The sequence below is a fragment of the Procambarus clarkii genome, chromosome 40, assembly GCF_040958095.1.
Source record: "Procambarus clarkii isolate CNS0578487 chromosome 40, FALCON_Pclarkii_2.0, whole genome shotgun sequence".
In the NCBI taxonomy this organism is placed as follows: domain Eukaryota; kingdom Metazoa; phylum Arthropoda; class Malacostraca; order Decapoda; family Cambaridae; genus Procambarus; species Procambarus clarkii.
In genome coordinates this window covers 2562536-2587360 of record NC_091189.1, presented here as the reverse complement: position 1 = coordinate 2587360, position 24825 = coordinate 2562536, and the positions used below count along the sequence as shown (strand labels likewise).

General features: G+C 35.6%; 1 protein-coding gene across 2 annotated transcripts; it reads left to right on the top strand.

The window, feature by feature from the left end:
• The first annotated feature begins 372 nt into the window (after positions 1-372).
• LOC138349730 (polypeptide N-acetylgalactosaminyltransferase 5-like) lies at positions 373-23640 on the top strand. 2 transcript variants are annotated; one of them, XM_069338605.1, is made up of 7 exons: positions 373-507; positions 1450-1627; positions 3691-3871; positions 9082-9221; positions 9903-10001; positions 14305-14439; positions 16730-23640. In XM_069338605.1, the coding sequence occupies exons 1-7, from the start codon at positions 467-469 to the stop codon at positions 16874-16876; spliced, it is 921 nt and encodes a 306-aa protein (XP_069194706.1). In that variant the 5' UTR covers positions 373-466; the 3' UTR covers positions 16877-23640. The 2 variants fall into 2 exon arrangements, with proteins under 2 accessions (XP_069194706.1, XP_069194707.1); XM_069338606.1 differs by lacking the exon at positions 3691-3871 and adding an exon at positions 2420-2600.
• The last annotated feature ends 1185 nt before the right edge of the window (positions 23641-24825 follow it).

The following is a 24825-nucleotide window of genomic DNA, read 5'->3' as shown; positions in this document are numbered from 1 at the left end:
ATATGCCGCCATCGAAGGCTAGATACCTAGCTAACTTATTGTTCTATTTTTGAAAATAAATACATTAGTGTCTTCTTAACAATATTGTAATTTCATTGTTACTGTGTACAAGTGCATTTAAAATATACAACATAGCTATAATCCTCCTTGGTACCATTGTTTCCCATTTGCAGAGTTTAAAACAATTGTATTCATTAAAGGTTATTTAGGGATATTTAATAAAATTCTATGCACATTAAATTGTAATAAGGTTGAAGAGCTCACTTGATTTATTTGGCAAAATTAAATCTTATCTAGGTATTGTTTGCTAATATTATTACCACAAGTAAATGAATGACAAGTTAATATAGTATTTCTTCAAAGTCTGTTGCATTGATTCTCGTCACTTTATTTCAGGACTCGTGTGGTGTGTCCAATTATTGATGTCATCTCTGATGAAACCTTCGAATATGTAACGGCTTCAGACATGACTTGGGGCGGCTTCAACTGGAAACTAAACTTTAGATGGTAGGATGAGAAACATGTTTAAATAACTTATCTGCTTGAAGTCGCTAAATAGAAATTAGTATCCTATAGGGCGCCTGACAGCTGTGAGTGGACAGCGCTTCAGATTTGTAGTCCTGAGGTTCCGGGTTCGATCCCCGGTGGAGGCGGAGACAAATGGGTAAAATGTTTTTTCACCCTGATGCCCTATTCACCTAGAAGTAAATAGGTACCTGGGAGTTACACAGCTGCTACAGTCTGTTGCCTGGGGGTGTGTAACAAAAAGGAGGCCTGGTCGAGGACCAGGCCGCAGGGACGCTAAGCCCCGAAATCACCAAGATAATGGTACCTACTGTCATTTACCTTCAGTTCAATTGCCTTTTGACAGAATAACAAACAACTAAGCACGCTACAATTAAAGTTCTTACATTGAGCAAATAAATCCTTACTCGCCTGAATTATTTTTCTCCTGTTTAAGAGCCTGCAATTCTTGCTGTATAGGATAAGTTTTTGCTGTTTTGTGAATTTGAAGCAGATCAGATCAGAACCTATACTCTCTACAAAAGTTTGAAAGAAGAGGAAATTAAATTCCTACAGAAAGTATTAGTTCAGCTGGGTTTTAAAGTGTTAGTCTGCATGCTATGACCAGCAATAGCCTTTCAGATAATGCAATCAAAAGAGAAGAGTTGCATTTCCCTGGGCTGCACGATTATACAAATTTGTGAATGTTGCCTCCAGGTAATGAGGGGGTAAAGGAGGTAGTGTTAAATTGGCAATAATTGCACCTTGCATATATAAACAACAGGCCAACTATGACAAATGAGGTGCTGATGTATTGGTAACTGTGCATTTGGGTTATGGTAACTGGAGATTAAATTTTTCCATTATAAAGTAATGTATTGAATATCTACAGTAATTATTTTAATATATTCTGGAGACTAGTTTCTCATTTAAGTTTTTAATCAGGTACCGAGTTCCTCAGCGAGAGATGGAGAGACGAGGGGGCGATAGAACCCAACCACTGAGGACACCTACTATGGCTGGTGGATTATTTGCCATTGATAAGGATTATTTTGAAAAGATTGGCCGCTATGATGAAGGAATGGATATATGGGGAGGAGAAAATCTGGAAATGTCATTTAGGGTAAGTAATCTTGTTAGTTATATATAACAATAGTACAAGTACTTAAAAACTCTTACTTTCTTTAGAATTTGTTCTTTAATTATTTTAATGTGCACATTTCATACAAAATGTTAGTGTTTACAAGATGCTGAGTATCATCACTTGTTACATATTTATAATTGTTTTTAAATTGTGTTCATTTAGGAATGTTGAAATGGTACATAGGATTAGTTGTGCAATTTAGTTACCTGAATACCTGAAGTTAATAATATAGATTCAATAATAAGTCTTTTATGGTACTGTATTCACATAAGTTGAAGTTGGTGTTATTTTATGTTGCAGAATGGGTACAGTTCACTATTTTATAGCATGTACACAAAAGTGTGCACACTTTGTAATTAGAAAATCACTTATAAAATTAAAACATTTCACCAAAACTATATCTTGGACCTTGGTTTGAGCCTATCATTACTATTAAAAATGTTTTTATTGACATGATTTTACACAAGTATATTTAATTTAGATTGGCAGATTAAAGTTTTAAGTACTACAGGTCTTATATGCATAATGACTTGTATACTGTACATTGATACAAAAAAGCTAACAAACTTTGTAGTAAAGAAAAGTTTGTTTCTGGCAATTAATGTTTTTAAAGATTGTTGCATTAATGCAAGACAAGAATTTGTAATAATGTTTTTTGAATACATCGCTAATACAGTGTTGTCAAAATATGCAACATTAAGATTAAGGGAACTAGAGAAGAATTTAAGAAATAAGGCAGTTTGATAGTATGCTGACATCAATGGTGTTTAGATCTGGCAGTGTGGAGGCACGCTAGAGATCATCCCCTGTTCACATGTGGGCCATGTGTTCCGCGACAAGTCACCTTATTCCTTCCCTGGAGGAGTTGTCAACGTGGTCATGAAGAATTCGGCCCGTGTGGCTGAAGTCTGGATGGACGAGTGGAGGGACTTTTTCTTTGAGATGAATCCAGGTACCCTCCCTTACCCCTAGGCCCCTTGACCCTTAGATTCCTGCCTTCCCATACCCACTAAGCCCACAACCTTACCTACCAAATGGGTTGATGATGACCCTGAGTGATTCACCTCTCACCAGACAAGACCTATCACATTGGTCTCCATTAACACTTTCTTACAGGGTTGCATTGAAAATGTTCACTCCTGACTTTTGGCTGCAAACACTGAAATACAGCATCCTCTTTCTATCACTAGTCCTCTAGTTGTTTGTAAAAATCGGTAATCATTTAACATACAGGTATGTAGCCACTATGATGCGTGTTGTGTGTCTGCTTTCACATAATTTCCTCTGCTGTGACTTGACAAGTTTTTAAATGAGAAGCATTTTTCCCCATCTTGAAGAGTGAAGTTGATAGGGGTTATAGCACACACACACAAATGCAATTGTTTACAGGGCAGTGGATGAGCAGAATGAGAAGCATTTAAAAAGAATTACAATATTCTTGATAACAAAGCAAATAAGTACCTCGTAATGTATATAAAATGGTTATGAAATAATATCCAGAATGTTGTAAATGCATACCACTAACAAATTGATATTGCCTTACTTACATAAATGCATCTCCTACTAACAAGTATTTGATATCCTTACAGATAATAGACTTAGATTAGTGGATGACAATTTAATTAATTGGCTATGGCTGGATGAGAAACTGATTTCTATTGTCGCTTTTTATTTGAGTATTGAATGCGTTAATTTGAATTTAAGACAATTTTCAAATATTTTTCATTTAATAGTACAGTATTATGTCCTAGTTATTTCTTTAATATTATTGATGATAATCAGAGCACCTGAAAGCAATGGCCACTGTATACTAGCATACACTTAAATGTTTTGCAATGGTGAACTGTATAAAATTGTATAGATGTTAAATATAGCAGCTTTGGGAGGTGAAGGACTACTGAGTACAAGCTTAGTCATGGCCTGGGGGCCTCTAGGCACTTTGGTGAGAGGTACTGTACTGTGTATGGATTTCCATCAGTCACAATCTAGCAACCTGTCCCAGCACTGCTTGGCTCATGTGAGGCTGAATCATCATCCTACAGGTGTGGATGTGTGGGGGAACGCTAGAGATCTCCACTTGCTCCCATGTGGGTCACGTGTTCCGCAAGTCTACCCCATACACGTTCCCAGGGGGCACTTCCAAAATTGTAAACAAAAACAACGCGCGTCTCGCCGAGGTGTGGTTGGACGACTGGAAAGAGTTCTATTACAGCATTAACCCAGGTCAGGCTGCACGCTTGCCTTTCACCCTGGCCTCTTGCACATACCTCATCCTTTTACCACCATTACAACTATTACCTCTTCCATTGCACTGCAACTTTCAATACCCCTCCCACTACCACCATAGCACTGTAGATATTATCACTATCACTGCCATAGTACTACTGCAAGCTAGCACACACCCTACCACATGCCCATTCACATTAATATGGCCACCTTCTCACTATTATCACTAGTATCTAGGGTGCAGCACTGTTATTAATTGGCACACCATCTTGTAGTTTGCAAGATTTGTCTTTAGCTGTGTTTTTAATACGCTATACATGATTCCATGATATTTTGTTTCATCAATTTCACAAAACTTTGACTATACAGTAGAGTACTGTTCTGTCCTTTGTTCTTTTTGTTTCATAGCTACTTACTAAAAATCAAGAATTATTTAAAATCAGTTTCTACTTTCATATCCAAAACCTGTAGAAAATTTCAATGATTGCCAATATATGGTGTGCAAATACTGGACTTTCAGGGGAACAACGAAAGGTTCATGAAGTGGGTGTCCACTGGAACTTGCCATAAAGGAATTTAGAAGTACCCCCTGTACAATTTTTTATTACAATTTATGTTGAATGTAATAAAATGCCTCTTTCTGGAGGATCCCCAGTAGCTCCTTGATTCCCCCACCCTCCCTCCATCAGCTCGAGAAATGAGGTGGAAAGGCGACTGAGAGCTGGTGTATGGCCGCCTGGTGGCAATAATCAGTACTAAAGGATTTTGAGGTAGTTTGAGTTAATCACTTGTCCTCTGTGAATAGTTTGTGGAGTTTTGGCCATTTCCAGGCTTCATTTTCTGTGAACCCTCCTGGTGGAGTGGTGAATTGCCACTCAATTCTTGCACCTGTGAGAGGGGAGGGGGATCCTGGTTCTTGCTCTGGTCCCTGAATGGTCAATCAGATCTTTTGTGACTGATGACTCTTTAGTATATAGACTGCAAGATCTGTTGAATTTCCTTGCTTAACTTATTGTATTCACTAAAGCCTAGATTCGATTTAACTTCTTTAGAAGCAATTTTTAATGTGTGGGTGTGTGGGACTGGGTTGTGTGTGGGGGGGGGGAGGAATAGAATTTTATAGAATTTGTTAAAAGTTAGTGCAAATTTCAGTGGAAGACAATATTAGAAAAATGTATAAATGTTTTCCTTGACTTTTAACTACAGTACAGTACAGTACTTTATTTTATAATTTCAGAATGGCTGCAGGTACTATATTACAACTATATTACATATAGTTAATTTCAACTACATGTGAAACACTCATCTTTCAAAATGAATTTCCCCATTTAAAATAATGGAAATAAAATTAATCCATTCTACCACTGAAAAATATCAACATAATATTCGATTTTGTAAATAATGGGGCAGCCTACCTGACATACAGTGAACAAACCTTCCTTTGACATTTTTCTTTCTTCAAATTTGTTAAATTAAATTTTTTTTACACTACACTACACTACACAGAAATCACAATAGTGTGATGCATTAAATGAACAAATCCATAAGGGCCGTGACAAGGGTTCGAACCTATGTCCGAGAACATCCCAGACGCTCAGGTAGCCTGCTCCAATTTTGTATAAAAAAAAAATTTGAAAAAATTTGAAAACAAGAAAAAATGTTATAATGGAGCATACTACCTGACAAACACTGAACGAACCTTTATGACATTTTCCTTTCTTCAAATTTGTTCAATTTTTTTTTTATACAAAATTGGAGCAGGCTACCCGACATACAGTGAACGAACCTTTTTCTATTAAAAAAATGAAAAAAAAAAAATTGTACAAATCTGAAAAAAGACGGTCATAAAGGTTTGTTCAGTGTATGTCAGGTAGGCTGCTCCATTATTTACAAAATCGAATATGTTGATGTTTTTCAGTGGTAGAACGGATTAATTTTATTTCCATTATTTTAAATGGGGAAATTCGTTTTGAAAGATGAATGTTTCACATGACGAGCTAGGTGCCGGAACGAATTAAATTCGTTAATCGAGGTTCCACTGTATAAAATTACTGTAAAATAACTTGGCTGTTTGGTGATTAAACAAATTAACTATTTGGTATGAATGGCACTGTATGTTGTGGCATGGTTTAATAATTAAATTTGTTAAATACACTATCATAAATTGCTAATTACAGATGGCTAATCAGATGGCTTTTAGACGTTTGGAGGTGATATGCTAACTTGATGCAGATTTACTAGCTGTTAATCTGTCACTTCTGAGCTTGTTAATATTCTATAGTTTACTTCATGCTTGCTTGCTTTTTTCTTTTTTTTTAACCCATGCAGTATCTTTTAAAGCTTTACAACTTATGGATGTTGCATAAATACAGCAGAATTTTCCACTTCGTATTTTGTTTTTAAGCAATAACTCTATACTACACATGTTCAAGTATGTACTAGACAATAACTTTAAGAATGAAATAAAGAATTTTATTAGTCTGTACTTATGTGGAACTGTGTCTTTCTGAAAAAGTTCCTCTCAGTTGCTCAACAACCGGGGTCCACTCCCAATATTGCAAAAATGCCAGGTTCTTGTGGATCTTTGACGAGGAACCTTCTAAATTGTCTTGCTACATGTTTAAGAAAACATGGTAGAGTATATGTAATCCAACACCTAAGATGTCTCACTATTATTCAAAAGAGCAGAAACACACAACTCAAAACCCCCCTATTAGATTGTAATTCTAACTATTCTAACTATGATAAGAACAGATTTCTGATATATCTACCACCTGACCACCATGTGGCAGCATCAGCCAACAAGAAGATTGGAGGTACCAACTGCGCTTAGTTTTCACCTGATGGTCTATCTGTATGGGTTCCAATTCTGCGCACACATTAAAGTAAACTGACCTAATTTCTGTGAGTGTTCAGGGTGTTCATTGCATTATTGTTCACTGAATGGAGTGATTTCCACTTGTATATATGTCTCTGGCTACAGTTTCCTGCTTTATCATTTTGGGGGGTTTTCTTCCCTAAAATAATAATGGCTCCTCAAAGTTATCTGCTCTGCAGCCATTGGTAAGCTCTGGTTTGATCTTGATCCTTTTAGACTGGGTGGGGCCTTTTAGGGGACTGTCTCTGGTCGAAGCCTTGGTAGTTCTACAGGTGGATGTTTTGCAAAATGACATAATTTGACTTTATTTGTATTTTCTGGTGGGGTTACTTTTGTCCTTTTCCATCATAGTGTACATGGAGTTAAGTTAGAGCATGCTGAGTCCTCTATTCTCACATCTAGGTTGCCTCTTTTGACTTTGTCTTGGAGCAGGTTGGTCTGGTTCTTGTAATTACCTAAGTGTAGTTACAGGATAAGAGCTTCGCTCGTGGTTTCCCATCTTCCCAGTACTCTCATATAACACTTTAAAACTACTGACAGTTTTGGTATCCACCACCTTTTCGCCTGACTTGTTTCAATCTTCGACAACTCTGTTTGCGAAAGCGGTGCCCAATCACTTGGACGGTCAAGGATTGAACACTAACTCATAAAGCGAGACTGTCGCTCTACTGTCCACCCCAAGAATTTACCTTAACCTTTAGACAGCGGCTATGGAGAAATGATCGTACTCCATAGAGTATGTTTACTCTGTTACTCTATAGAGTAACAAATTATTATTACCCCCTTCATTATAGAATTATATACTTGTACTGTATGCAGAATGTATGAAAAACACAAAAATAGGTGAATACAGTATTTATCGTTTCACTGGGTGGAGACGCTCTGCAAGGCTGCGTCTGGCACTTGTCAACGCTTGGAGTTTGACTTTGCTGACACTTCATGTTTTATCCTTTGATGTCTTGCTGTTCTTTATTTACATCCACAAAGAGCTTTTATTTACGATCTTTTATATCCATATTTGCATCATACATGTAAAACCCAGACAATAATTTTTAACTCTTCATATGATGATAACCGCATTACCCTATGAATCAACAATTGATGATAACCGCTGTTTAAGGGTTAAGTTAGGAAGGCAGCCAACTCCTTTGACATCATTGTATTGTTAATGGTCAGGTAGCAGGCAGTAGTTAGAAGATTAATTTACTGTCCTGGTGACCCCCAATATCATTTGAGAAGGGTTTTGTGTAGTTTTCTGCTCCACTGTATTGCAGCCAATATTGAAAGCCAATTTATAAGGGTTCTTCTTAAGATTCTAATGTTGATGCGACCTGGAATTTATGCAGTGTCCAGGGTAGATGGACTCTGGCTTGGGAAGTCAGAGAGTTGCTGCAAAGAAAGGAATATTTCACATTACTTTAAGTCCTGTTTTTTTTATATATATATTATTCATTCTAATTCCCTTCAGAAACTAAATTGAAGCTTATCCATAAGACAATTTATTAAGCAGTGGATCTAATTGACCAGCTCATTTCACACGACCTTTTCTAATATCGTGTTTAGTCTTGCAGTTTTATTATAAAAAGTCTAACTCTAATCCATTTGAAAAGAAGGTATGCAGTGATTAACATGAAGACCCCATTTTTCGTCACTGAAACAGTTTAGTTAAAGCAAGGCTGCTTATTATCCCAATTATCATAGACACATCGTGCAACTGCAGCTCCTGTGGAAAGTTGAAGAGCAAGGAGGCTGCTTCTATGCACCATGATTGGTTCATGTTTACTTCTGGTGTTAGATGTTTTAATTGGTATGATCATTGGAAGTGGTCATGTGAGAGAGATGTTAGAACTTATCACTATTAGAGTTATTTGATGACAAAACAAAATCTGCTTTATTAATGTAAATTTCTAATTTAATCCCTAAACATACCTTATAAATATTTTTGTGGAATATTAGTGATTGATGAGTGAGATGCATCATTTACAGGGATCATTATCATTAGTCTTCCCAGGAAGACTTGCCTACAACATCCTTATCCTTCCCCATCTTTGTATTTTTTATGTCCTATACTGGTATTGTATTTTTGTAGATGATTTTGTTTGTAAAATATTCTGTTGTACTTTAAATTATTTACAAAGTTTTATTTTGAATTAGTAGTAGTTTAGTTTTATCTGGTAAATATTATAAATAATGTGATTGTATCTTCTAAATGATCTTTGAGATTTTATTGATAAAATATTAGATTACTGTATATAATACAATTTATTCAGTACTGTATTTCAAAACTTGCAATCCTGCATATAATGATATACATCCAAACAATATTTAGGTGCACGAAGCGTTGATTATGGTGATGTTAGTTCCCGCCGAAAATTACGGAAAGACTTGAAGTGCAAGAGCTTCCGATGGTTCTTGGAAAACATTTACCCAGAGTCTCAGATGCCTCTGGATTATTACTACTTAGGAGAGGTATGTGTTTTACCATGTATTATTGATGGATTTTATACTATATTCTAATTCTGGCAACTTAAATAAAATATTTAATGCCAAAAAATTGAAATTTTGGTGAATTAAAAATCTGATTTTTCTAAATGATGTAGTAGGCATGTGCAGTTGTTCAAATTATATTTTTCACGTTACAGGATTTTGGATGCTTTAATATTCATATAAAGATATTCAGGATTAAATTGTAATTTATAAATATGTTTTAAGCCAGATTGTTCATCAGTAATGAATGCACTTGCCACTAATAACACCAATCATAGATGAAATTAATTAATAAAAAATGTGATCACCTAAATGTATTCCATGGTAACTACTACAGATATTTGGCTAAAAATTTGCAGTCATTATATTAAAACAATTTGCTACTTATTAGGTTAAGCTAATGCATCTGATAGATTTTTTTTTATCATCAAATAAGTGTGGCATTGATTTTTTCTTAAAGTAATCAACTAGTAATTTTACAAGTTATGAAATGAATCAATAAATTGTGAATTGCAGGGTTGACATAGTAATAATTTAATTAATTTCATATTTTTATGGCTTTAGGAATAATCACTTTTTGGCATTGATGTTTTATGGTATGAAAAATAATTCAGTATTGTTGAAATTGCTGTTCTTACATTTATTTAACTTGAATTCCTGTAGATTCGAAATGCAGAGACGCAGAGCTGCTTGGATACTTTAGGTCGCAAGAGTGGAGAGAATCTTGGCACCAGTTATTGTCATGGCCTAGGTGGCAACCAGGTCTGATTATGGAAGAATAATTATATTTATAATGTTCTATGGATCTTTCCAGCCTTTGCCTCTTATCAGTTGCTTCCGTGCATGCTGTTCGATGGTTAACAATGGATCTTCATGATTTCTTATTGTGTTTACTGACATAGTATAGCACTGTGTAGTAATATAAAAAACCTATGCTTTTCTAAAATAGATGGAATTCTGCACTGATGTTTTTTATTGTAACTTGCATGGGGTATTTTGCATGAATTGGGCAGTTTCTTAGCTATTGGAAATCTTTGATACATGGAAACACATTTATTCAAAGAATTTGGAAAATTTGTAAAAGTTACTGTAATACTACAATAATTAATTATTAAAAATATAATTATAATCCATTGTTTTTTGAGATGTTTATCATAGGAAAACTGTGAAGAGTGAATTTATGAAGATAATTTTCTTTAAAGTTAATAATTAAGTAAATCATTTGTTGGGAAACAGGCAGCCATTTTATACATACAGTACAAGTTAGGCTTATATCAGGGTTCTGCCCCCCACCCCCCATCAAATGACTGACTTTTCCCAGCATTCAACCAACAAGAAGCAAATAAACTCCTGAGGTACCGATTTATTGTTAGGTGAACAGGCCCATTAGGTAATAGGAAATGCACCAAACTATTTGTCCCATCCAGGATTCAAACCCAGAATTCTCGATTGTGTGTTGAGAACGAACCTGGTACCGTGTTGAAAAGTCTTGGGCCTTTGTTGTTGAGTTCTCTCAGCATACCTATTGCACCTCTGCATTTCATTGGGGATCTTTTGCACATCTGGCCATGCCATCTAGTCTCGTGTGGTATTATCTTTGCGGATTTGAAATGATATAAGCCTAACATATATACATTGGCTGCCTATCCCCTGGCACAATGAATTATAATTAATTATACATAAATTCTCTTTATATGTAGATAATTTTCTCATTGGTACTAGCCTATTGCTTGTGGGTTGGCTTTATTTTTATCAGATTGTGGTATGCAACTTTGCTCTATATTTAGGGCTCTGTCATGCTCACACCAACAGATAAAATCCCCAGATGACTTGTGCCTGATTAATACTCGCCCCAATCTGAAATTATCAAAGTGTCAGAAGCTGTCGGGTCAACAGGTCCGTATGTGTGGTGAACATTGTGTGCTGTTTTCAGTAGGGGTATATTGTGAAACTGATATTCAGTATTGTATTAGAAAGGGTTAGTTAATATTTTATTTTATTGTCTTGGCTTAAGGAACATCATGCAAAGTAAAACAAAATTAGTGCAGCGTTCTCTTTGGCAAATCTCTGGTTGCAACACATTACTGGCTAGGTTTTACTCCCCTGCGTTGTTGAACAGGTATTTGGCAAAGCAGGTGATATGCGAATTTGCTTAGGATGTAGAGCCAGAGTTCATGAACATGTGGAAAACCTGATAGGTCTGGTTCATTTACATAATTTTTGGGTCATGTCGCCACCTTTAAAAAATAATATAATGGGGCTGGATCCTGAGGAATACTGACAATGAGGGTGAAATCTCTCTTTACAATCAGGTCAGGATGAAATTAATTTTGCTCACTGAAATCGACTCGTAGATCATAGGAAAAATTAGAATATGAGTGGTAACTTCTTAAATATGGCTCTGATCACACTTAAAAAAAAATATATAGATAAATTAAACACTGATAGGAACAGGAATAGCAACCAGTTAGGCCTTTTCCATATATTTTGCCGAATCAAGGTTGTACTGTAATTTTCTCCTCAAATTGGGTTATATTAAATTTTTAAATTTGTTTATCTTAAAATCAATATTAGCTACTATTTCTAAGATTCACATAAAGGCTTAACCACTGGAGTGCTTGATTCTTTCAGCCCTGGAGCACCATTCTGTATAGTTCTTAAAACATTTGAGAAAATAAAAGTACCATATTTTTGGCAAAAGTAAAAAACAAAAACAAATTATGTACACAGTTCCATACAGAGAAACCTCAATACGGTGGCGCCTTGACTTAAGACTGCCCCTACTTACGAATTTTTTAGTTACGACATAAATTTTGTTGGAAAATGCAACTCGACTTACGACCTTTGCCCTGACTAGCGACTTTGTTGATACAAGTTTGGGTTGACCGAGGGGGTGGTGCCTGTGGCACGGGCCGACCCGGCCTCAGTTTACCAGAGCCACCCACTTTGTGACGATCGCACTTGTAAAGAATTTAAATGTTTTTGTGCTTTTTTGTTTATAAAAGTAATTATTATATATCACGCAATGAGTCCCAAGAAATACGGTGGTAAGGTTCAACCTAAGAAAATAGTTGTGAGAAGAGGCAGATGATGATGTCCCTTCCTTGTTAAGAAAATGTGTGAAGTATGTGAAGAACTGCAAAGTTTTGTTGAAAAAAACTCACCCAGATAAAGCTGTAGCATTGACCTTTTAAATGACAATGTGATGTCTCGCTACAGACAAGTATTAAAATGTAGGGAAAAACAAGTGTCTTTCGACAGATTCTTAGTAAGACGAGCAAGCAGTGAGCCACATACTTAGTGGTATGCATGCAAAACGTAGGAGAGAGTGTACCTCAGAGAAGTCATCACTGCCTGATGTTATAATGGAAGGGGACTCCCCTTCCAAACAGTAACACCTCCTCCTCCCCCTCCCCCTCCCCCCCTCCCCCTCCCCCCCTCCCCCCTCCCCCTCCCCCCTCCCCCTCCCCCCCTCCCCTTCCCCCTCCCCCCTCCCCTTCCCTCTCCCCCTCCCCTTTTAAGTCACAGACAAAAACAAATGCTGTATGGACAGCATTACAAGGACAGGTTTCTTGTAAGAAAAGCATCCAGTGAGTCTCAAGAGGGAAATAGAAAAAGACACGAGAAAATGCCAGAAGCACAATTACCTACCATTTTTATGATGGGTGGGGGCTCCCATACCAAACAATAATCTTTCTCCTCTTCCTAACCACCTTCCATATATTCCGTGAACTCTCCTCAGTTCAGGTAAAGTGAGAATAAACATTTAAAAATATTTTTGGGGTGCAATGGTGCCAAAATTCTCCTGATTAATTATTTTAAATTTATAATAAGTAGGCCTATAATTTTAATAGGCAATAACAGCCAGAGATATGTCAAATCTTAGTAATTGCAGGAATTTATTAGCAAACACCAATTTCCTTAAATTTCTAAAGTGACAAATTTTGTTAGACATAAGCCATCTTTACCTTGGGTGAATCCTCATACTGTGTGTTTGTCATAAGCAATTGTGTAACGGTTGATACTTGCTGTAATTTTCCTCCATGAAGAAAAATGTTAATTAAAAATTTATCAATTTAACCTTCAAACTGGACACCCAAAAATTAGATATATCTTATAACAGTAGTGCATAAAAACAAATACTGCTTATTTTTTTTCAAATACTACTTATTATTTTACAAATAATTGCTTATTTTCCAACATCAATAACCAATGCTTAACAAATTTTTTTTTTAATTAATTAAAAAAAAAATTTGTTAAGCATTGGTTATTGATGTTGGAAAATAAGCAATTATGCAGTACTTATTTTAGCTTGGCAGTAGAGAGTGAAGAATTATTGTCAGTCATATTCTAAGGGATATTTTTCAAGTTAATTGGAGGATGGATGTCAGTCGATGGTGCTACACCAAACTTTGTGCCCATCTTTTTACTAAGGCCCAGGAAGGTAACGAAGGGTTTTTTTAAGATTTTTGTCCAATATATGGTAGGCAAATGATTGCCTGAGGTCTCTAGTCATAATCATAACTTTATAAGCGAGATTCTTGAATATTCCTGGGCACAACTAGGCTCCATTGTGTGAGTGGGGCAATGGCACTTATCGCTTGATGGAGCAGTAGCAATATAACGTTAATAAGGCAGCTAAATTTTTTTTGTGATTAGTAATTCATTTTCAGGAATCATATTTGTATATATTCAGGTTCATATTTGTTAATGTATGCTGTAGTGCTTTTGTAGTGTCTGCTTTTATGCATGAAACACATTTGCATGAGTGTGCTTGGTTTCTCTCTTCCAAATAATGTCTTTGTTGCATTTTCTGTTTTTCTTGGTCTTAATTACTGTAAGTGAGTCTAAATTTTTACATGATATATTGAAAATATTGAACATTTGGTTAGTGATTTTAATATACTATTAATTATTCTCAGAATAAGAGGGTATTGTATCAGTTAACAATTTGAATGTCACCCTCTAGCAAGTAAGAAACTGTATACAATTTAAATATTTTACAATGTACAGTATAATTATTATGAGTTTTCAGCATACACTAATGAAAAAATAATGTTCTCAGGTGTTTGCTTACACAAAGAGGCAACAGATTATGTCCGATGACAACTGTCTAGATGCCTCCAACCCTAGTGGGCCGGTGAAGCTTGTGCGTTGTCACGGCATGGGTGGTAACCAGATGTGGACTTATAATGATCAGGTACTGTGAATTCTGATAGGAATAATAACTTATATCTATTTGTAATAAAAGTTCCCACCCAGTGTCATGTAAAACACCTGCAGAGTGAGTAGCTTGATTGCTTTTCTTGGGCAAAGGAAGCTCCTTGGTGGCTCGCTGATGCATATCACCGAGATAGCTTTACATTACTAATTCACATAAGTCATACTTATCCTGTTGGCCTACTAGAGACCAGAACCTGGTCCCCTTGTATAAGCGGAGAGAGCTGGGTATTTTTAAGATTATTCAGAGGAAGAATCCAGAAAGTAGACAAAGCAATACAGACAAATGCATGGTTTACAAAAGTGAAGAACTTAAACAACCAACAGACTGAAAATGATTCACTAGAATTGAAATGCCTACTCAAAGATGGGTTCAAAATCTCCTAGTACTCAATGCCACAACAAACGAAATGAGTATTAGCGTACACACTATTAACACTTTCGTGCACCCCGCCCGCCACCCCTCAACTGTGCGATATGGGACCCAGGGTGTCACGGGAGCGCGCGTAAATTCTGAAAAGTGTATACTCTCTTCAACTTTGTCACCTTAATTCTCGTCCTACGAGATTAAATTTTGTATCATTGTGTTCGCAATAGAATTTTCTACAGCACTAAATGCATATAAACTCCAAAAGCCCGGCTAATTACCCGCAGCAAACAGAGAAAGTGCGAACGAGTTACCCAGGAGCGCACAAACGCGATAAAATGTTTTCACTATTTTCACTCTGGTCACCCCAATTTTCGTCCTAGATTTTTCATTTTGGTCTCAATGGGTTCGCAATAGAATTCTCTATAGGAACATTAGCATATAAAATAAAAAACCTGGTCACGCTCCAACCGCCAACGAGTTGAAGACGGGCCACGCGTTAGCCGCAAGTGAGCGCTCAGATGCCTTCCAGCTACACTCCCAATTCCCGCCCTTTTCAAGCCTTTCTTTCGCAATTTTCTTCCTGGAAGGGCCTTGTTCATGATCACTATCCATCGTGGAGTAAGCGTAGATAGTTTCTAAAGCCGCAGTAAGAAATATAGCCACGGAAAATAGCCGAAATGTTCACACGTTTGAGATGCGAGGGGAGGCAACATTGGTCACAACAGTGGAGCGAAAACAATGGGCCCACGGCGTGTGCCAAGCCGCCTGAGGGCCACGAGGCTCGACAAAGAAAATGGGAAGACATCGGCGCGCATTTTAAAACCAGTCCCAAAAAAAATCGGATAAAAACCTGATTTTTGGCGATTATTTAAAGTGGATGACGCAATGCTGCGTCATCCCCGGTATTACCGCCAGTAAACGGATGACGCAATGCTGCGTCATGCCCGGGCGAAAGTGTTAAACAGTACTTACAGTGAGGTGATCTAGCTGGAAAGACCCAGAAGCCTCGGTGGGATTGAGAGGCTCAACTGCCTCTGTGCCCGTATCGGAAGGGGTAAACCCTGGATCCACCCTATGTCACATCCCGAGGTAAATCCTGCCCATGCTTCCAAAACCCTCAGATTTTTGGAGCCAGAAGCAGGGCGAACTTTGTCGACCAGGAAAGGAACAAGTGCAGACAGAACCATGGTCGATTTGACCAACACCCCTAAATTCGAGTCCATTATTTTGTCCAGGTCTACTTGAAGGGCATGACAGTCGTCTTAAGTTTCTTATCTTACCTACTAGCTTGAGGTCATCAGCAAACATGTTTCATATAATTTTGTATTTCTTCTGGTGTAATGATTATTAAGTTGTAGATATACAGTACAGTATTACAGGGATTCAATAGAGATTGACATAAAAATTTGCGATGTTAACATTCAGTTAAAATAGTAACTTTTGGATACTCCACGATATTTTTATCAAAGTTTATCCCTCTTAAAATTAAAAATAAAAATAAAATACTATAGTTCAGTAATAGTGTTATCGAGTGGAGTATATTTTTCAATTAAACATTTTTTATTTTCACCTTGCATTAAATTTTTCTCATTACCTGGATTCTATAGATTTTATACTGCTTTGTGAATTCATAGGGGAATTATACCTCCTAACTTACTATTTTTCATAGAGTAATTGTTTAATATGGCAGGGACTGTTTTGTTGTAGTTTTTATTAGCAAAGTACATGTAGTACATACTGTAGTTTCTTGGTTTAATTTATATTGGTGGAGGAGGAGGAGCAGTGGTATGTCATTTTTTAGTAGTTATTTATTTTATAATATAAAAACAGGTATAAGTCGGTGTTACATTCCTGTTAGTTTAATTAAATAACTGGAAAATAATTTGTATTCTATTTTCAGGATGGATCAATTCGCCATGTAAACTCTGGGCGATGCTTACAAAAGCCTGATGCTCGGGATGTTACCCTGCCTGTCCTCAAACCGTGTGACGGCTCAGTAACTCAACAGTGGATTATGAATGGCTCTTTTAAATGGCAAGCCAATTAATTTGTGGTCTGTGTATTTTTTATTAAGTGAATTGCTTTTTTTTGTTTGTTTTTTTACATGAAATGATGCAAAGTGATGGTTTTGTGTTCAGTACAGTATGCAGTAAATGCTCCAATACCCAGAACTCGGTGATGCTTTATGGGATTATCATCAACAGGGTTTTAGAGCTAGGTCTAATATTTTTGTGATTTCAAGTGAGAACATAGATCATAAATGTTCAGAATTTGTAAACTAAGCGTATTTCTATCATGGTTGTGAATGACAGATTGTTACTTAATTGATGCCCAGTTAAAGATGTTGCAAGAAATACTTCTGTAACTGGAAATTACAACAAAAATACCATCCATGATGAAGCTAGAAAGGTTTTATCATTTGTACTTAATGTGAACTTTAATGATAGCCAAGAAAGCATATATAAATTGTGCTGTCTGTAGATAACATACAAATTTCTGTGTAAAACAAGAAAATGTAGCTTTGTACAAACTGCTAAAGTCCTTTACCCTGATGTTTAAGTGTACTTTATAAAGTTAGGCATTTTGTGAGCCTAACACAGCATTTAAGAATCATGTACATACTGACATGGATTTTGTGAGAAATAGAAAAAATTCAGTAGCTAGTACCAGCCAGTTTGATATAAAGGCTAATCAGGGAATTTATTAACTATATGAAGTGTCTGTGAGTAAAAAGCACAAGAAAACGATGCTACTTGCCTCGAGCAAATATACCATGAAAGAGGTGCTAATTTAAGGGAGCAGCACTGAAATATAGTAGACTGCTTGAAGTTGTTCAGGCATAGTCGACTTCAGCTCGAGTAAACTATATATATTGTAAATATGACATTATCCCATAACTTCCAGAGTTATATCTTCCTGTATGATCTGTCCAGGTGAGAATGTGAAATCAGTGCCTTCTAAGAAATCCAGAGAAGGTTTTTTATATAAAAATGTCACACCTGGTATAGTGGTATAGCGAAAGGGCAATGTTGCTTATTACATTACTGGTAATATCCTCCTTAAACCGAGAGCTCGATTGATATGCTATGTAGAAGGCTCATTGGTAGCTGGTAATATGCTGGAGAAAGAGTTCGTTTGTTGTACAGTAATATGCTGAGGAGAGAGCTTATTTATCTTATGTTGGAGAGCTTGTCTGATAATTGCTATTGCTGTAGAGTAGGAAGCTTTTCACATAGAACATCAATGAGCTGGTGTGTTTTTCAGTTTGTAATTATTTTTATACATGTATAGTTACTTTATATGCATTAAAATTCTGTGCTAGATGTATGGTTAATCAGACTTGTGGAGGGAATGATGTAAAATTATTATTACCAATATAGGGTGCAGTAGCTTAAGGCCCATGTTCTGTATTAACAAGCAAATGGTAAATGGGGTAAATTCTTTACAGTTAACTCTATATTAAATGTTTGTTATAAACCTTTGTAAGATTCAGGTGATGGCAATATTAGCTATATATATATTTAACTAATTAATTTTGTGTAGACATGGCTCTTTCCTCAGAACAGCATTTATTGTACAGTCTATTTAACTCAATTTTAGCTTATCAGCCTATCTTTATTGCTGTATGTACAGACCTGTATGCCTTTAAAAATTGATTGAACTTCCAGTACATTATAATTCAAGACTCCATCATAACTGCAGGCTTAGAATTGTCATAATCTTTTTCTTAGATGTGGCAAAACCCCATTTGGTTTATTTTAGATTAAAAATCTTGGTATTGGCCATGAGCAATTGTGATTATTACTTGATAAATAAAAGATTTGGGTAAATTTACATTTTAAGTGCAGTTAATGAGATTCCAAGTTAAACAAGAGCAGTATATACTGTAGTATGTGTTCCAGTATAGGCAAATGCATAACTATTCCAGGTGGTTAGGTAGGGTCTGTTTTAATGGCGTGGTCAAGCTGTGATACCTGCACAAGGCTAACAGGCACATCAAATTTTATTGGTTAATTGTATGGAGTATCTCTTAAACATTCCCAAGAACATATTGGACTAGTTTAGTATACTACCAGATGCACTTCGTAAAATTGTTAGCTCGTAATTTGCTCAAAATTGTAAAAGTTTGTTTTATTCTAAGGCATTGTACTACGATACACTGCAGTTGCAAGTAATGGCTCATGTTTTTAATCGATTGTTGGATACCATTATGCAAGTTTTGAGCTTGTGTCAGTGAATTGCTGCAAGTAACTCCATTTTGATTTTCATATGATAAAATTGTGACAATGAAAGTGGAGTATGAGTTATTCTTGGAATTAAATAATGTAATTTTTTATATCAAATATCTTTTCCATTGTTTTCTTACATGGGATCAAGGGATAATTTATCACCATATCAAACTCTCTCGATTAAACAAGCATGTGTGTGAGAAATAACAGTGCTGAGGATTGAATAGTGGAGAGGGTTATAATCATGATGCATTATTTTAGTTAACATTGCAGGTTAATTGCCGGTTGTTATTAAGTCATTTAAAAAGTTTCTACAACATAACATCCATGTATTATTCACAGCACCTATAATTTTTAGCTAAGACTGTCATAATTCCTTTGTCACTAAGATATGACACAATAATTATTTTGAACATTCATTGGTGGAGGGATATTACTTTAAAATGGGTTTAATATAGTTTTATAATATGGTGGTGGGTGCTTCTTGTTACTTCAGTGTTAGGTTCATAAGTGTAGCGCATTAAGTTTCAACAGCATCTTTAGTAGAGAAGTTTTATTAGTTATAATGACCATGAAACCCTGAACTGAGGCTGTGAAGCTCTTGAAGATTAATGCAATTTAATTCTTTGTATATTTTAATGAATTGATGCATAATTAAATACTGTAATTGATTCCCAGAAAAATGGAAGTCTGTGCAGCGTGTGCGTGTGTGTGCGTGTGTTCGTGTGTGTGCGTGTTCGTGTGTGTGTGTGTGTGTGTGTGTGTGTGTGTGTGTGTGTGAGGGGTGCATGCTTGTACCACTCGTGTAATTGTACTTGTGGGAAATGAGCTTCACTTATTTGGTCTCGCCCACATCACTTCACTTTATAAGAGTATTTTCTTTGTTCACAACTTTTGCAATTTTTTTTCCAAATGTGTCTATGGCACATTCGGGCACTTTATTTCTATTTGTATGCCCTTGCTTGTGTCAACCCTTGTCTTCCCTGCCTATTCCTCTTAGTATTTTGTGTGTGGTAATCATGTGTCCTCATTTCTTCTCATCTATTGACCAGTGATGATATAATTCCTTTAATCTTTCCTCTAAACCTGCACCTCTCAGTTCTGAGACTAGTTTATTGTAATTGCCTAAGTGTAGTTATATGATGAAAGCTACTCTTGTGGTGTTCCGTCTTCCTTGTAAGCTTTGTCATATGACGATATGAAGCTTCCAGTGGTATTGTCATCCACTACCCCTCTCATTTAATATATTCCATTGGTGTAACACTGTTTGCAATAAGAACTTTTGCATGTTTTTCAACACTTTTTTCTCTTAGCTTGAATCTCTGGTTGAATGCTTGAATCAGCATTCTTAAAGTTGTGGGTTTAAAAAAATTCTATTTGTCAACTCTGTCAGATCAGGAAGTCTTTGTATTAGGTCAGGAAAGCATGTAATAGCATGTCTCTGCATCATTTCTAATTTATTGGTATACTTTTTAAAATTTGGATACAAAATTTGAGACTCAAATTAGTATATGTATTTTTCATGAATAATTACTGTAGTATTTCTTCAGCCATGAATTTGAAGATGATTCTGAAATTGCCAAGTGTAGTGTAAGCTTTCTTAACTGTATTAACTTGTTCCACACTCCATTACATTGAATTTATCCAAATTGACTTGTATTTGTCTTGTGTTCATACATGCATGTGTGTGTGTGTGTAATTGCCTAAATAATTAAGTGTAGTTACAGGATGGGAACTATGCTGAGGGGTTGTCCTGTCTTCCTTATAATTGTTATATGGTGCTTTAAAACTGCTGATGCTTATGGTATTCACCACCTCACTTAAATTGTTTCAACCCAACTGTTTGTAATTTTTTTTTTTCTTTTTTTTTTTCTCCACCTTTATTTCTTTAGCTTAAATCTTGTTCTTAAAGCTGGAGATTTAAAAATTCACTGTTCAATTCAATTTAAGTTCACTGTCACTATTTTGTAAGTGGTGAGCATATCTCCTCTTTTTCCTTATATCTTCCACTTTGGCATATTTAACACCTTTAGCATCTTCTCATAGCCTTAGTTTTTTTTTTTAATTCCATATGCCATTTTAGCAGCATGTCTTTGTAACCTTTCTAGTGCATTGATATCTCCATGAGATACAGACACCACAAAACTGCTGCATAGTCTCTCAATTTCACTCTCTCAAATGTTATGAAAAGTTATAGCATTTTTCTATCCATATACAGCATTTAAATGTGATTCTGATACTTGCTACAGTAACATAAGCTCTTTGCACAACTACTTTGATGCGTTAGTGTATGTAAGTGCGAGAAAGTATGTATGTAAATTCATGTTCACAATGCTTAATTGTGTATGTCTACATGTATGCATATACAGTATGTATATATTAATATACACATGTATATGCACATCTTTGTTTACATGAATGAACATGTTTTGATGTTTATATGTTGAAACATTAACTTACACAAATGCACACCCACACATGCACATAAGCATGCACACACATGTATGTATACACTCAGTAATAAATATTTATGAAAAGTATGGCTAAAAAGTGTAAGAGTTGTGAAGCTCTTCCACAGTTTAATTGCACTACTGTACTAATAATCAATAATTTTTGTGTAGATTCTCTTATTTCTTTAATCTTGTATAATGTATATATATATATTGATATATTTTATAAAAAAAAAAAAAAATTGAATGTCATTTTTACTTAGGCTCTCTTCACATTCCATTTGTTTTCACTTCCATGGCAATTTTTTTTTTTTTTTTTATACATTATTATTCTATAAGTTTCCCAAAGTACATTAAGAATCAGTTTAATAATTGTTTTAAGTCAGCCAGTAGCTGTAGCTAATTCTTTTCTCTGTTTTCTGCAAACTAGGACATAATTTATGACTGACATGTGCCAAGTACTTAGGGAAAATAAGCTTTATCACCATATACTTACTGCGCTAACAGCATTGTTAGGTCGGTATCTTGGAGTGGGGGTTTTGTAGCTTGATAAAAGTATGAATAGGAGTCGAGTATCTACAAAAGTCAGAATACACTTGTTTATGTATGTACTGTATTATATTCGTGACTTATATATATCGCTTTATTATTCACAGGTACTGGTATAACTTAAGGTAACCTTACTAGTACCTAAATTTTAGGCCCTGGACAATCAGTACTAAAGAGGTCACATAAATTATGTAAAATAAATGAGTATGCAGGTGCATCTGTCTTTTTCCCAGTGGTATTCTCATTATCTTTTGCCACACATTTCATACATGCCCATTTCAATCATAATTTAAATGGCTATTTTTTAATCTAAACCTTTAAGTATTATTTATTATTATTTAAAGTCTGCGGGATTGTAAGGTAAAGGTGTCGAAATTCTTTTGTGGGATGCTCTTAAAATTTGTAGATCCTAATGTCTAGCGCATCAATAACTTGATTTTACAACCCCACTTTAGCACCTAGTTATTTATTGAAGCATTAGAAACTTGTCCAGAGCAGGTTCTTGCAAACACCCCCCCCCCCCCCCTCCAAGTTTTAACAGATTCATTTTCATTGATACTTGGAAATCTTTACACATGCAAAGTAATTATTAATTTGTTAGTTTCAGGTGAGGTAAATCAGGAGCCGGATATCCTGAGAAGCAAATTTCATAATTACTCTATTGCTTTGCTCTACATATGTAGAAATTGATATTAAATCAGTGATGGTAAATATTGCTGTAAAATTACTGAAAAAATACACACGACCATGTGTTTACTTTAAATATTAATTACCTGTTTCTTTCCATATAGTTTTAATTTTGAAGTGTGGGACATAAAGGGCATAATAATTATAAAGTAATGAAGACACTATATTGCAAGTTGTCTTCTTCCATGATGTCTTGAGAAGGAGGGTGTTTGGATGCATCATTGTTATGTAAGGAGGTTCTTTTGTGATCCTGGCCATATTTGATGTATTTTTCTTTACAAACTACTAGCTTTTGTCCCTTATATATTATATATAATATATATAATATATTTGAAGAACAGTGAATGAAATATTAATGTTCAAAGGCAATTGGCTTCAGAAAACAGGCATAATTGTCAAATTGGATTGGTTATATGCTGTATTTGAAGACGGGATTCATATAGACGTTTAAGGTAAGCCAAGATTACCAAGTGTCACATTTTATTTGTCCTGAAAAAGGTGCTTTGGAAATGAAATACATATAGGCTCAAATGAAAAGGTGAAAGTAAATGTTTAACTGTGTGATCATACGAGTCTATAGAATGAGTGACTCCATTTTATATATTAATGTTGATTATGTGGATGTAAAAAGAGTTCTGAAGTAGTTACAGGTTTTTAAGAATAATTAAATAAATTTAGCATAGTAATTTAAATGTAATTGTTTCATTTGTAATTTTGTGCATGGGGTCAATTTTTTTTTTATTCTTGCAAAACGAGCCTTAATTTGTCAGTGATTTCATCGGTAACAATATATGAATCATAGAGCAACATGTGACTGTATGCATGTGTATGTATGTGCGTGTGTGTGCATGGTGGTGGGAACCTTAAAATGTTTTTAATAAAATGTTTACAGTACATACATTTTTTTAATCACCATCCAGACTGTAATTTAATTAACCTCATCAGTTTATAAAATGTTCATAATACATTAGATATAGTGTTAGAGTGGAGGTATGGTTACCATATCATGCTAATGCTCAAAATTGGTATCCAGGCATTAATATTCAGTTTGAACTTCCACTGAAGGGGCAATATTTTTATTTCTGCTAAAGTTACCTTGGAGAGTGAACTTTTACATTGTCCTTCAACTTGCCTACAATAATCTTTGGGTTGATTAGAGAGCGGTTGTTGTCATGATTTAAACCATCGTTATCTGGGTTTTACATTGTAGGATTCTCTGGTTTTGCACATATGTTGCAAATAAGAATATAATAACTATGTAAATGTAATGGAGTTTACTTTGACCCATAAAAAATCCTGCAATTATGTTTCAAGATCATGTTACCATGTGATTATCATTATCATGTTACTAGGCAAATGCGGTCACTAAAAAATTCCATCACTTATTTGATATGCATAGTGATGATGATCAAGTGGTTTTTCACAGCTCCATATGGTTGTAATGAAGTATACCATGTAAACCAATTGATTAAACCATTATCATGTTACATGATGGCCTGCTGTCATCTAGGTGGCACATTGGTTTCTTGAGCCTTTTTTTCAATCCACATTGTCACCTTTATGATGCCAATTAAGCCTTGTCATCACCCAGAGCCCAACATGTGTACTCACCTAGTTGTGTTTGCGGGGGTTGAGCTCTGGCTCTTTGGTCCCGCCTCTCAACTGTCAATCAACTGGTGTACAGATTCCTGAGCCTATTGGGCTCTGTCATATCTACATTTGAAACTGGATGGAGTCAGCCTCCACCACAACACTACTTAATGCATTTCATTTGTTAACTACCCTGACACTGAAAAAATTCTTTCTAATGTCTCTGTGGCTCATCTGGGTACTAAGTTTCCACCTGTGTTCCCTTGTTCATGTTCCACCCGCACTAAAGAGTTTGTCTTTGTCCACCCTGACAATTGTATATTATGTTCTTGTACGATTTTCAGTATCACTGTACCTTACCTTGAGGTGCTTCCGGGGCTTAGCGTCCCCGTGGCCCGGTCGTCGACCAGGCCTCCTGGATGGGAGTGATGAAATATACCAGGTAAACCAAATCGTAGTTTTTGTAAATTATGTGAATTTAAGTTATTCAA

What these genes read in the sequence shown, in the direction of transcription:
- LOC138349730 (XM_069338605.1), top strand. Translation starts at nt 467, where the DNA reads ATGACTTGGGGCGGCTTCAACTGGAAACTAAACTTTAGATG. An exon ending in TGGAAACTAAACTTTAGATG is followed by an intron (nt 508 to 1,449) that starts GTAGGATGAGAA and finishes GTTTTTAATCAG; the next exon opens with GTACCGAGTTCCTCAGCGAG. An exon ending in ATTATTACTACTTAGGAGAG is followed by an intron (nt 9,222 to 9,902) that starts GTATGTGTTTTA and finishes GAATTCCTGTAG; the next exon opens with ATTCGAAATGCAGAGACGCA.